The sequence below is a fragment of the Orycteropus afer genome, unplaced genomic scaffold, assembly GCF_000298275.1.
Source record: "Orycteropus afer afer isolate SDZICR_OR568_19922 unplaced genomic scaffold, OryAfe1.0 scaffold00174, whole genome shotgun sequence".
Lineage (NCBI taxonomy): Eukaryota > Metazoa > Chordata > Mammalia > Tubulidentata > Orycteropodidae > Orycteropus > Orycteropus afer.
The window spans coordinates 6,349,623-6,363,389 of NW_006921761.1; the positions used below are offsets into that span (position 1 = coordinate 6,349,623).

Here is a 13,767-nt window from a genome sequence, read left to right on the forward strand (position 1 = left end):
CCTGCACCATTGAAGTCACTGGGGAGGAGCGGAGTGCAGGCCACACTGCTGTTTGTTGGCCTGAACCTGAGGCAATATTTCATTGGGCTGCTCTGGGCCAACTGGGGTTTCACCTGCACAGAGCAGCCACCCCACAGCAACCCAACCCCCTGTCCGCGGCCACCGAGTCAGTCTGCAAACCTGGCTCAGACTCAGTTTGCTCAACAAGCCCCCAACTCCACCCAGTTTATTAGCATACCACCAAAAGAGCCCTACCACCCCCTCGGGGATCGGTGTTTAACTGATGGCCACTGTCCTCAAGAGCCAATGGTGCTGACTCTAAGATGTAGGCAGGGTGCTGCTCTGGACTGCCCAAAGAGATAAGGCAGCGATTCTGCAGAGCCCATCCATAAGGGAGCTATCGCGGGCACAGTGGAGTGTCTCCCTACACGACCAACAGAGTACTGACAGGCCTCCACACACTCTAATGTCACACAGGGCCCTGGGCCCAGCGCTGGTCCACAGCGTTGACACAGCTCAGGAGGGAGGGATCGGCAGCCGCTTCCGTGAAGAAACAGTGGAATCCCAGGCCTGTCACCTACCTGGCCTTTGTGACACCGGGTGACAGGGCCAGGGACCTTGATGTTTGGAGGGCATTCCTGCCCCCAGGCATTTGACCAAGCAGTGCCCGCAGATGCCTGTATAGCAGCTGGCCTCCTCCAACAAGGGGTGGCAGTTTCCAGCTGGCACAGTGAGTACAAAGGCCCTTTGTCACAGCCAGTGCTCGCCCGCTGGCTTCACCCGCTGCATGGCAGCCACACAGAACCGTGTCACCCTGTCTGCAGCTTTCAGGGTGCTTTTGTGGAGCCAGCTCCACTCCTCCTCATGTCTTTGCAGCAGCAGCAGGGGCCATAGCATTGTACCCATTTTACAGATTCGGAAATCCAAGGCAGGCAGAGGGCTGTCTCAACTGGAACGTGATGGTGGTCAGGGCCAGTGAGGGCCCTGGGGGTCCTGACCACTCCCCATCTCTGCACATCTGTCTTTCCTGGAGAAGGAATTGGGGATGGGGCCATGGTCAGCAGCTCTGGGACTGGTCCTGCACCCTCTGCCTGGCTCCCAGCATGAAGGGGGCAGAGGGGTGTCTGAAGGTAGAGACCCCACACCATGCAGAGCAAGACTGGGTTGTTGTTGTTGTTGTTGTTAGGTGCTTTCGAGTCGTTTCCGATTCATAGCACCCCATGCACAGCAGAACGAAACACTGCCCAATCTCGCATCAGCTCCGTGATCCCTGCTATACTTGAGTCCATCATCGCAGCCACCGTGTCAATGCAACTCGTTGAAGGCCTCCCCCTCTTTTGTCGACCTTCCACCCTACCAAGCGTGACATCCTTCTCCAAGGAATGATCCCTCTGACAACATGACCAAAATAGGTGAGACGAAGTCTGGCCATTCTTGCTTCCAAGGGGCATTTCGGGTGCACTTCCTCCAGGACAGATTTGTTAGTTCTTTTAACAGTCCATGGGACTTTCAGCATCCTTCGCCAGCACCACAACTCAGAAGCATCAACTCTTTTTCGGTCTTCCTTATTCATTGTCCAGCTCTCACATGCATTAGAGGCATTCCATTGGGTTGGCAGCTTCTTATTCTCTGATCCACTCAGGAAGCCTGATGTTGGGAGGAGGGGTTTCCAGTGGGTAGAAGCTTCCCACAGAAGCTTCCAGAAGGAAGCTCCGAGTCTGGGATGAGAGGTGTCATGGCATGAGGGTGGGGAGGTGGGAGGAGATACACTCATGACCAGTACAGTGGGGTCATTATGCCTTCCAGCCTCAGTCTTGTACCACCCACCAGATGACTGGGTGGGACTATGCAAATGAGCCCCTGTGGCAGCAAGGGAATTGGACAGTTTTGTGAATGCAGATGAGGTGCATGGAACACTTGTAGGAACCTGGTCAACCCTGCCATCGCACTCGATTAAAAGGAGCCAACCCTCACCACCACCAAGAAGAGCAAGGAGCAGAGGTTGTCCTTTGGCCCCAGGCTCCCTGTTCTCAGAGCCTTCCGGACCCAGGGCCCAGAGAGAGCTGTAACACTGGAGCCAGCGGGAGCCAGCAGCGGGGGCTCAGCAGGCGAGGCTTGCTGGCAGAGTGGGGAGCCTCTGGACGCGCCGGCAACGCTGAAGAGCTGTGTAACACTTGCTGGTGGGACAGAGGCGAGGCTGAGCGCGAGGGCTGATCTGAGAGCCAAGGGACAGAGAGGCCAGCCTGATGGAAGAGCTGTATCCTGAGTTGTCCCTGTTACCTCCAAGTTGTTCCTGATCCAGAATCGTAGCCTGGTACATAGTGCCTAAGGCATTTGACTGCTAACCAGAAAGCTGGCGGTTCAAACCCACCAGCCACTCCTCAGAAGAAAGGTTGGGCAATCTATTTCCGTAGAGATAGCACCTCAGAAACCCAAGGAGGAGTCACTATGAGTCAGGACCAACTCGATGGCAGTGAGGTTTTTTTTTTTTTTTTTGGTTACTTCCCTAATAAACCCCATAATCATAACTGTGGTCTGTGAGTTCTATGTGGCCTCTGCAACAAATTGCCAAACTCAGTAGAGAAGCAGTGAGTGTCTGGGCTGGACAGCTGATGTCACAGTTAGTAAGAAGGTTGGAAGGTGGAGATATGTCTGACCTCCACTTCATCGGGACCAGCCCTGGCCTCATGCTGTGATCTATATTCTCCCAATGAAGTTAGAGGCGGTCTGATGCCACCATCATGCCATTTTTACACAGTGACACTGCATGGCCCTGGGTTTGGAGGAGGGTCAGGGTGTCCAAGGGCCCAGGCAGGGGTAGGCGGGGTGCCCAGGAGGCAGGAGACCGAGTCAGACCAGGCAGTGAACTCAACCAGCCATGTAGGTTTCAGGTGCTCCCTGCCCTTCCCACCCCAGGGGATGACCAGTGACTCAGAGCCCACCTGCCTGCAGGAACCCCAGCCAGAATGGTTCCAAATGTTCCAGGCAGTCCAGTTCAGACTTCAGGCTGGGGGGCTGCAGGGATGTGGAGGGGCTGCCTGGAGCCTTTGCTGTGAGTGGACATCGTACAATATCCAGAGTCCCTCCCCCTGCAGTGGATGAGGCTGGAGGACCACAGGGACAGCTATGTCGCCATTTTCCCCAAATGTGGCTGGGCTGGTCCCTGAGCAGAACCACCAGCACAGCCTCCTGGCCCCCAGCTGCCCCTGCCCCAGGCCCTGCAGGCCACATGCCCTGAGAAGCCCTGTGCAGAATGGTTTTACAAAGACCACCCTCCTCTCCCCGTCTGGGCCACGTGCTTGCCTCGGCAACGGAGGAGGGTCTGGCCGCAGCTCAGGAGAGGTGTCCACTGTGCCGGTGCAGCCTCAGACACCCGAGGGACCGGAGCCAGCCCTGCAGGTGGCCAGGTGCCTTCTTCCCAGCAGTCACTCTGCCTCCCAGGCTTCAGCCCAGCCCCCACCCCACACACAGCCTGGATGTCTGGGGAAGCCCCAGCAGCCTCCATGTCCAGAGTGACCACGAGGACAGAGAGGGGCTAAGACGTGTCCTTCCCTGTCTCCAGGCCTCCACTTCTGCCACCGCCTTAACATAGCAGCAAAGCAAGGGGTGACTGAAGGTCAGATCAAGACCCACCCATGGCCCCACCCACTCTCACCCCTTCCTGGCCATGTGCCCGCATCTCCTCCAGCCACAGACCCCTAGCCTGTCCCTCCTGCCTCAGGGCCTTGGCACGGTCTGCCTGCGATCCTCCGGCCCGGGCCTTTCTCCAGAGTCACCTACGGCCAACCCTGCAGCCTTCCTGCGCTTTGGGGCTGAGGACAGAACTGGCCATCTTCCAGGCCCCTGCCCTGAGGTTCTGGGGTCAGGGCAACTCTAGGGTGAAGAGCCTCTTCCTGCCCACTCCTTCTGACATGAAGGCCTGTTCCAGGCACAGCCTCATGGGCATCTAGGGGCAGCATCAAGTGGCAGCTCCTTGGTTTCCATCCACAGCTCAACAGGGCCCTCCCTGCCCACCTCCTCCCTGCCTGTGAGACCAGCACGTGGCACCACCACCACATACTGCGTCTGGGTTTTATTGGGGGATCTGTGTGTAGATTGTGTTCCCACGCGAGATCCCAGCTTCCCTGAGTCCTGGTCACTGCTGTGTCCTCATGCTGGGGGGATGGTGCCTGCACGCTCACAAAACCAGGCTGAGAACACGCATGGCAATTCATGAAGCAATGGTGAGAACACACGTAGGCACCCACGGGGCAGGGCCGAGAACATGCGTGAGCACTCATGGAGCAGCCCAGAGAACATGCGTGGCACGCACAGACTGGGGCCAAGAACATGCACAGGTGCTCACAGACGGGCTGGGTCCTCAAGTCTGCTCTGAGCAGCCATGGCGCTGTCTGCCAACCCCACACTCCTCATTCCAGGGCGGACTGCAGAGTTGCACGTGCTGCAGGAGGGTACCACGGGCTCAAGTTACGCTAAGCCCTGCCCACTGCCAGCTGACCGCAGGCCCAGAGCCCACAGAACAAGATCACAAGGGCTGTGGCAGGAAAAGAGGCTTGGCTGTGGCGCTCCCGCGGGGTCCCAGGGCTGGGCCCCCTCCCGAGGCATGGGGGCACCACTGCCTAGTCCCGGGGCCAGAGGAGCTGGACTGCGGCTGCTCCGAGAATGGCTCCAAGGGTCAGTGCCATAAGGACAATGCTGGCCACCCAGACCCCATAGCTCTCTGCCTGATGTGGGACTGGCGCCTGGGCCGGGACCATGTTGGTCATGTTCAGCATGTAGCCCAGTGTCCAGCCGATGTCCGTCCCACCAGCCTGTGGATCAGCACAGGGTCAGGGCCTCAGGGCGCTGCTCTGAGCCCCCACTCAGCGCAGCGTGTCAGGTGGGGCCCCCGAGTCACCTGTCTGCGGAACTCAATGCTGGGCCAGGTCTCCTCGTTGAAGCTGTAGCCCTCAAGCAGGAGTGTGAGGATGTACAGGCCAGAGGCACAGTAGTCCCGCAGCCAGCGGGCCTGCTCAGGGTAGCTCACTTCCACCTGTAGCCGAACAGGCCGAGGCGTCAGGACTGGGTGAGCCCCAGACCATGAACATGCCCTGTCCCAGTGAGGGGTGGCCAGGCTGAGACTGGACCACAGAAGGAGGAGTTGGGGGCTGGGCAGTCGGCAGAGAACTCTTCTCAGCTGTCCCTCTGGGGACTCATGGGACCTGTCAAGAGAAGCCCAGTGTGCCCCTACCTCACAGCTCCTGCTGGAGCACGGTGGCCGTGGCTGTCCTCCCTCCCAAACCCTGCCGCCCACACTGCCTGTGCCCCTGCCTGGTTCTGCCCGGCACCTGGCAGGCTTCTCCTGCCCACAGCCAAGCGCAGGGGCCAGAAGGGCCCAGCAGCCTGCAGTCTTAGGCCACTCACCAGCTTCCAGGGTCGCTGGCAGAACTCCCAGATAGTGGCGTTGACCGTGTCCAGGGGCTGTCCGGAGGTGATATTCAGGAAGTGGAAGGTGTAGAAAAAGTTGGAGAAGGCCTAGCAGGGGAGTGCAGCGTGGGTGCCCTGCTCCAGAGCTGGCAGCCAGCGGGACCCCCAGGTCCCACCAGGGGGCAGGGGCGGGGGGGTGGGGTGCTCACGTAGAACCGGCCCTGCACCGGGGGCTGGTAGACGCCTTCGAAGGCACAGTCCCCTCTGCCCTGGCAACTGGAGAAGTTGAAGAGGGCCCGGAGAGCTGAAACGCAGGCCCCGGGGTTCCCCGCGCCTTCAACCGTGAGGTTCTGGGCGGCGCCAGGTAGAGCCGAGGTGCCAACACAGGGCGACTCGAACAGGGGGGCCAGGGGCAGCGTGGCCCGGTAGCCGCTGTGGTAGCAGGGGTGGCGGACCAGGCCTGTCATGCTGTCCTGCGACGAGAGGGTCTGAGCACCTCGGGGCCAGGGCCCCCCACCCTGCCCTGCCCTGCCCTCGCGGGCCTGACCTGCACCAGCCGGGCCAGGAGCCGGCTCAGCATTTGGTCCCGCCCGAAGCACAAGTAGCTGTGCGTGTAGACGCGGTAGGGGGAGCCGTAGAGGCGGAAGAAAGCCTGCGCACTCGCGTCCAGGATGGGGCCCGCGGGGACGAAGGCGATCTGCGTGGAAGCGCCGCCCATGTCCAAGGCTCCCACCAGCGTCGCCTCGACGGGCCGGGCCCATTCTCCGGAGAAGGTGTACTGACCACGAACAAGGCTCACTCAGACCCCGGGACGCAGGCCCCGCCCACTAGCCCCACCCCGCCCCTCGGGACTCGCCACGCCCACCAGCCCAAACCCGCCCCACGGGACTCCGCCCCGCACTCTCACTCTCCGCCCCTCCGGCCCGGCCGTGCGTTCTGGGCCACGCCCCGCGGCAGCGGGTCGCCTCCCAGCGTCCCTGCCCTGACTTGCAGGGCCCAACCTTGCCCTTGGAGCCCGGGCCTCGGCGCCCTCTTCCCCGCCCCGCCCTCGGTCGGCCCGAAGCACCGTGAGCAGCATTCCCAGCACGTAGTTGATGGTGATCCAGCTAAAGGCTCCTTCGTCCAGCCCCGCCAGCAGCTCGGCGCCCCGAAAATCCACGGGAGATTGGCCCAGCACGCGGGCGACCTCCGCGAAGATGCTCTCGGCCTGTGAGCTGTTCTTCTGGCTGCGCGGAGCGGAAGCCGGGCTGGCTGGAGCCGGAGCCTCCCGCCCCAGGGTCCACTCCGCCCACCTCGGGGTCTCCTGGAGCGTCTGGCCTCTCACCTGAGCAGCCTCATGCCAGCCGTGGCCCCCAGAAACGTGGGCGTCTCCCGGTGCTTGGCCTCTGGGATCAGCGCCAGCGCCTCCTCCAGGCAGCCCCTCAGGCTCTCGCCCGCTAGGGCCGGGTTGGACGCATAGGAGGAGATCCCGGGCCCTGGAACAGAGTCTAAGACCAGGCTCTGGGGCTCTCGGGCTGAGTGGCCCGTAGTGAGAGAACCTCGTGGGAAAGGTCTCAGTGGGAACATTCCAGATCAAGCAGGGGAGAAGGGGCACGTGTCCTTACAAGAGACAGAATAGTGTCTGAGTACCCAATACACGAGGTAAGCACAGGCTTCCTTGTGCTTATTCACTAATCTGTAATAAACAATTTCATATGGGATGGGGTCAACCCACTGTCACGGAGTAGAAAGCGCCCCTAAAGGAGGAGTGGAGCTGCCCCACAGGGTCTCCAAGGCTGTCAATCTTCACGGAAGCAAAGCCCAAACCACACCCACTGCCGTGGAGTCCATTCCGACCCACAGCGCCCCTAGAGGACAGAGTGGAACTGCCCACAGGGTCTCCAAGGCTGTCAATCTTTACAAAAACACCCTGCCTCATCTTTCTCCCACCAAGAGGCTAGTGGGTTCGAGCTGCCAACCTTTTGGTTAGTAGCCAGATACGTTAACCACTGCATCCTCTGGGATGTGGTGAAAACCATGTGGAATTGCTCACTACAGAGTAGTAAGTAAGCAGAACCAAGCCTGTGCTTACCTTACTTATTGGGTAATCTGCCCCTGGAGGAGGAGAAGGCACAGAGCAGAGGAGAAGCCATGTGACCACAGAGGCAGAGATCAGAGCAATGTGGCCACAAACCAGGGAACACCTGGGACCACCAGAAGCTGGGAGAGGCCAGGAGGAGTCCTCTCTTAGAGCCTTGGAGGGAGCTGGATCCAGAGCAAGATGTGGACGTCTGCCACCAGAGCGGCGAGAGGACACATGAGGCCTGCCGCCCTCCTTCCTCCGTCAGGGTCCTAGGGGACAACTCCCCAGCAGAGTGGGAGTGGGTAGCCTTGGGGTCCAGAGGGAGGGGTGGCAGAGGGAACCAACCCTGGGAGGCAGGAGCAGGCAGGAAAAAACTCCCAAGGCCTTTTAGGAGCCTGTGGGGCACCCCAGCAGGAGCCCTTGGGCACCCACGTGGCCTCTCACAGTCCATTTTCTGTAGGTTGACTTGCTGGTCTGTGCGGGGTGACAGACGCAGCTCCTACACGGCTCCACACCTCACCCTCAGGAGTGCCCCGCTGGCTACCATGGGCAGCCCAGCTGTCCACTGACCTTCTACCTGGCAAGCCAGGGCCTGGCTGACAACACCTGTGTCATTCTCCTTGTTCGCAGGCCACTTATACACGAAGAGGGATGTATGGGAAGAGCCAGCATCGAACACAATCCCGAACTGGGGATGGCGTGAGTCAGGAGGATGGGGTTGGCATCACCCCAGCCCACGCCCCCACTGTAGACCAGCCAGCGCACCTTGGTGTCTGCAGGCAGGAGGACGCTGGTGGCCTCCACCAGGATGAGGATGAGTGCAGTGAGGCCCGAGGCAGCAGCAGCCCCCAGCAGGGCAGTGAGGACCCTCTCCTTCCAGGACAGCCCCATGACGGAGTAGCTGTCAACAATGGATGCCACCTGCCGCTCCTTCCACAGCCCTCTGGAGGCAGGGGCCCCGTGCACCTGTGTAAAAGCCCCACAATCTAGGTGTTTGCAGGAGAGAAAGGCACTCTGGTGGCACAGTGGTTACGGCGTTCAGCTGCCAACCACAAAGGTGGCAATTTTCACCAGCCTCCCTGCATGAGAAACATGAGGCAGTCTGCGTCATAAAGATTTACAGCCTCGAAAATGCTGTAGAGCGGTTCTACTCTGTCCTATAGGGTCACTAAGAGAATTGACTCAGTGGCAGCAGGCAGTGGATTTGGCATGAGGGAGGCCTCTGCTCAGGGTGCAGGCTACTTTATAGTCTAATTTACTTCTGCTTATCATTAACTTTAAGATAAGCAGTTCAAAAGAAGAATGAAGAAAACCAAAGACGCATGGAAACAATTAGTCCAAGGGGCTAGTGGATGGACCATGTGATCCTCAACCTCTATGACCATGAGACCAGAAGAACTAGACGGTGCCCGGCCACCATTGTCAACCACTCGGAGGGGGATCTGTGTAGGAGATCCTTGAAAGGGAGAACAATGTGGAACAAAACTCAAAATCATAAAAAACAAAAGAACAAAAACAAGTTTGCTGGTCTGTTACAGCCTGGTGAGACCTGAGACCGTCACCCCTAGTTACCCTTCAGGTCTGGAACTGAACTCACTAGCATGGCTTCAGCCAAATAATAGACAGGCAGATGGGGTGAACATTTATATCAGGTAGATACACTACTTGGAGTGATCAATCGATCAGTGATCAATTGTGGGAGAACAGAAGGGCTGTGTTTGCACAGAGAGACAGCTCAGTGTGAGCAGGAGTGCCTGGGAGGAAAGGACACAGGGAAGAGGTGACTGTCGGGAGGAAGTGGAAAGAAAGCTGTTACACTGTGGGGAATTGCAGTCAATGTATGAGATAATATGTATATGAACTGCTGTATGGAATGTGAATTTGCTCTAAGCTTTCACTCGAATCACTATAAAAATTAAAAAAAAAAAAAAAAGCAGCAGCAGCTTATAGCTACTGTTTTCAGCCATGTTTGCAGAAGGGCTTGAGAAATGTGGTGTGAACTAGAGGAAAGGAACAAATTGTTTTCTGGATGGCTGTGACAGCAAAGACCACAACAATGATTGTTGAAGAGATGCTTCAGAAAAGGGATCTTGGGAATCCTTGCAAAGATTAAAACACCGTGTTAGAACATAAAAGTCCTTCACTCAAGAAGTCTGTTAGTCAGTTATGGTATGGCTGTGTAAGGGCATTCAAAACTCAGGTGCCTGGAATGATTAAAAACTGACTGCCCTAGGTCTCAATCAAAGCTCCGTCGTTGAATTCAACTTGTCCCAAATCCTCCTTTCTGCCTTCCTAAGGCTTAAAGCCTGTAACTTAGAGCTGTAGTATCTTGTGAACATTAACAACTCTCAGCAAACAAGACAGAGGACAAAAATATGGCTTGTAAAGAGATGTCTGTCCATATGTGTTTGTGAAGGTAATCTCAGAAGAACGTTTGCACAGCAGGCCCCAGGAAGGACGCATACATTCTGACCGGTTGGCTCCAAGAGATCTATGGCAGAAAATAGATCAGCTAACTTTGTCAAATTTCAACTTGTTATTGTCATTTGGGAACTCTGGTGACATAAGGCATTTGACTGCAAACCAGAAGGCTGGTGGTTCAAACCCACCAGCCACTCCTTGGAAGGAAAACTGGGCAATCTATTTGCATAGTGATACCACCTTGGAACCCAAGGAGGGGTCGCTATGAGTCGGATCTGACTTGATGGTAATGAGTGAGTGAGTGATTGTCATGTAGATTATATGGTTGTTATGAGAAGCTGAACTATATGAAGAAGAATATGGCATCAGGATTGGATGAAGACTCATTAACAACCTGTGATATGTAGATGACACAACTTTGCTTGCTGAAAATTAAGATGACTTGAAGCACTTACTAATGAAGATTAAAGACTACAGTCTGCAATAGGGATTACATCACAACATAAAGAAAATGAACATCCTCACAACTGGACCAATAAGCAGCATCATGATAAATGGAGAAAAGATTCAAGTTGTCAAAGATTTCATATTAGTGGTTTCACAATCAACACCCATGAAAGCAACAGTCAAGCCATCAGACTACGTATTCCACTGGGCAAATATGCTGCAAAAGACCTCTTTACAGTGCTGAAGACCAAATACGTCTCTTTGAATTACCTTAGTCTTAAGGTACCCCTAACCCAAGCCATGGTGCTTTCAGTTGACTCATATGCCTGTGAAAAATGGACAGTGAATAAGGAAAACCAAAGAAGAGTTGATGCTTTTTGAGCTGTGGTGTTGGTGAAGAATACTGTAAGTTCCACGGATTGCCAGAAGAAGTAACAAATCTATCCTGGAAGAAATGCAGCTGGAATGCTCCTTGGAAGAGAGAATGGCCAGCCTTCATCTGACCTACTTTGGTCATGTTGTCAGAAGGGACCATGCCCTGGAGAAGGATGTCATGCTTGGTAAAGTGGAGGGTCAGAGAAAGAGGGGAAGGCCCTCAATGTGATGGACGGACACAGTGGATGTGACGATGTGCTCAGGTCTGGCAGGGACTGAGAGGCTGGCACAGGACCAGGCAGTGTTTTGCCCTGTTGTACACAGGATGGCTATGAGTCGGAGCCGGCTCAATGGCACCTAATAACAACAACACTGTCTTGTAGCGTGCGTAACCCCAGCCCCCATGACTGTGGCCAAACACCCCTTCCCCACTTTGTGATCGAGGCTCCAGCTGCCTCAGAGCATTGCAGAGCCCTCACTAAGCCTCACCCCGACTGGAGTCTTGCCTTCAATAAAACGCTTTGCTTTAAGTTTGGCAGAGACTTTGGTTTGCTCTTTGCCAACCCTGATGCCCCTTGGCGCTGCTGTGCTGGACGCCTCCCGGGGCTCAGATGCCACAATTGCCCAGGTCCTGGGGAGCCACAGGGGCAGGGCCAAGAGGGTGCCACAGTGGGACCTGTGGGCAGAGGCTCTCTGGGCCACAGCACCCTCATCCCAGCCTCCAGGCCCCTGGTCCCCTGGTGCCTTCCCTTGGGGCTATATACCCTCCAGCCACTTCAGGGGGTGCCAATGAGCAGTCTCCATCACCAGCTATGAGTCATTCAGCACTTTAAAGCTAATTGCCATGGGCGCTATTTCCCTTACATGCCCCTCTGCCTGGGCCAAGGCTAGCCCACAACACTCACTGTGGATAGCCCTTTTTAATGCCACTGTCAGAGACAAAGGTGCCCTCAACGGACCTGCGACAGAAAGGTGCATCTAAGTGCCCCCACCCAGGTTATCTGAGGAAGCATCCCGCATCCGCCCTCCAGGCCCCCTGCTCCCCTTACGGCCTTTCCTTGGGGCGGGGGTGAGAGGAGGTCACGTCTAGCTCTTTGGGTCACACCGCACTGAACTCAGGCAGAGCTGACCTGGATCTCAGCCTCTCTGCTGACCCAGGAGTGACCGTCCTTCCCCGTGACCACTGGGAGGTCTGGTTTCTCCATGGTGTCCATGTGTGTAACTCAACGAGCGAGGCCAGCTGGCATCCCAGGGGCAGGTCATCTTGGTTAAGGAACCTTCATGCAAAGGATTCTGAACAAAGAACTCCATTTCTCTTTGAAAACCCAAACCCTGGATTTTTCTAATCTGATTCTCAAACTTTTCTGTTGGCCTGAGACAGGCCAAGCTGGCCAAGGCAGGCCCAGAAATGCAGTTGCAAGCAGGGCCCAGTGGTATCTGCCCTCTTGGCTTGGGCCTGGCAGGGCCGCTGCAGTCTGGGCAGTTGGGGTCCCACATCTGTACCTCAGAGGTTCCAGGAGAGGCCGCAGGGGTCACCAGGCAGCCTGGGCAACTCTGCCCCCAATGCTGGCTGCTCCAGCCCCCTCCCTGCCACTGTCCAGACAGCAGCCCCGAGCTCACTAGGAAGACGGGCTCTTTGAGCCATGAAACTGGTGTGTTCCCCAAAGGTCCCTCAAGAATTGTGGCAACACCACAGGCTTCTCCCAGCTCTGGGCAGGGTCAGGGCAGTGTGGCACCTTGTCCCAAGCACAGCTCAGAGGGACAGGCTCATAGTCGTCACAGCTGTCCTATGACGGGGAGCTGGCGTCAGCCCACTCTCCGAGGAGACTGGGCTCCACAGAACAGAGGGGAGGTGCAGCTCACCCCCAACCCAGGCTGTGCCCCAGACCAGCTTCCCACCCCCAGTTTCAGAGTACACACACACAGCCAGGGACGTGGGGACCCCACTTCACACCAATCCTGCAGGGCAAGTGCTACCCCAGACTCAATTCCAGCCTGAACCCCCGATGGGCAGCAAAGGGAGGTGGCAGGGTGCTCCAGAGATAGTACCGCCCCTCGGGACAGGACGGCCCTTCAGGACAGGGCAGCCCCCTGGGGCCAGGAGGGCCTTTGGGACAGGGCGAACCCCCTGGGAGTAGGCCAGCCCCCTCAGGACAGGAACATCGCCTCACCTGGATTGGAAGCCGATGGGCAGCAACAAGAAAGGGCTGGCTGGGCGTGTGTGTCGACTGTCCACAGGGCACCTGTCAACTGCCCCGCCCGCCCCAGTCATCCGTCACCGCCCACCTGCACCTGGGCCCACGGCACCCAAGCAGCTGACAGGTGTTACACAGCAGCCACCGCTGCCCGCCTGGTCCTCTCACTGACACATCCTCTCACCGACACTGACCTCTATCCCTCGCTGGCCTTAACACCTGCAGTGCCGTACCCAGGTCCACCAGGTGCAGCCTCAGGTGGGGGATAGAGGGTTGGGAAGAAAAAAAGGGGGGAGGGGAGGACTGAAAGAGGGGAGGGACAGTGCCCTTAGCTCTCAGGATCACAAGGAGGGCAGAACTGGACCTCCCTGGGGACAAGGCAGGGAGGGCAGGTGCTTGGAGGGAACCCGTGCCCCCCACAGCCTCCAGCCCCCTTGTCCACCCAGCCCTCTGCCCTCTGGACCCCGTCCTTCTGTGACTGCTCTGCCCCATGGCAGCCATCCCGGGCGTTGCCCCATGGACTTTGCCCTCCCCCCTCCCCCAGTGGGAGGACGGGGTGCCCAGAGAGGACTAAGGGATGAGTGGGAGTCAGGTGACTGGAAAGGCCAGTGCAGCCAGAGCCACAATGGGAGCCGGGCGGCCGAGCTAGGCCAGAGACGGCCGGTCAGTGCAGCCTCTCGGCCCTGCTGTTCATCACCAACTGCCCCCTCCCCGCGTGTGGGGCCATCCGTGTGCCCACCAGCACAGTGTGATCCAGAGCAGCTCCGTCACCAAGCACCTCCCTGAGCTTTGTAATCAGGGCCCTACCTTGCCAACTCTCCTCTCTAGAGTTTTGTCTTTTGGAGACTGTCATACAGCTGG

General features: G+C 57.5%; 1 protein-coding gene across 1 annotated transcript; it reads right to left on the reverse strand.

The window, feature by feature from the left end:
• Positions 1-4,619: 4,619 nt before the first annotated feature.
• On the reverse strand, positions 4,620-8,359 carry ENTPD8 (ectonucleoside triphosphate diphosphohydrolase 8). Its single transcript, XM_007946979.1, has 9 exons — positions 8,234-8,359; positions 8,039-8,156; positions 6,731-6,881; positions 6,473-6,632; positions 5,954-6,184; positions 5,616-5,879; positions 5,404-5,514; positions 4,898-5,032; positions 4,620-4,811 (listed from the first exon to the last, which is right to left on the reverse strand). Exons 1-9 carry the CDS (start codon positions 8,357-8,359, stop codon positions 4,620-4,622), a joined length of 1,488 nt encoding a protein of 495 aa, XP_007945170.1.
• Positions 8,360-13,767: the final 5,408 nt, after the last annotated feature.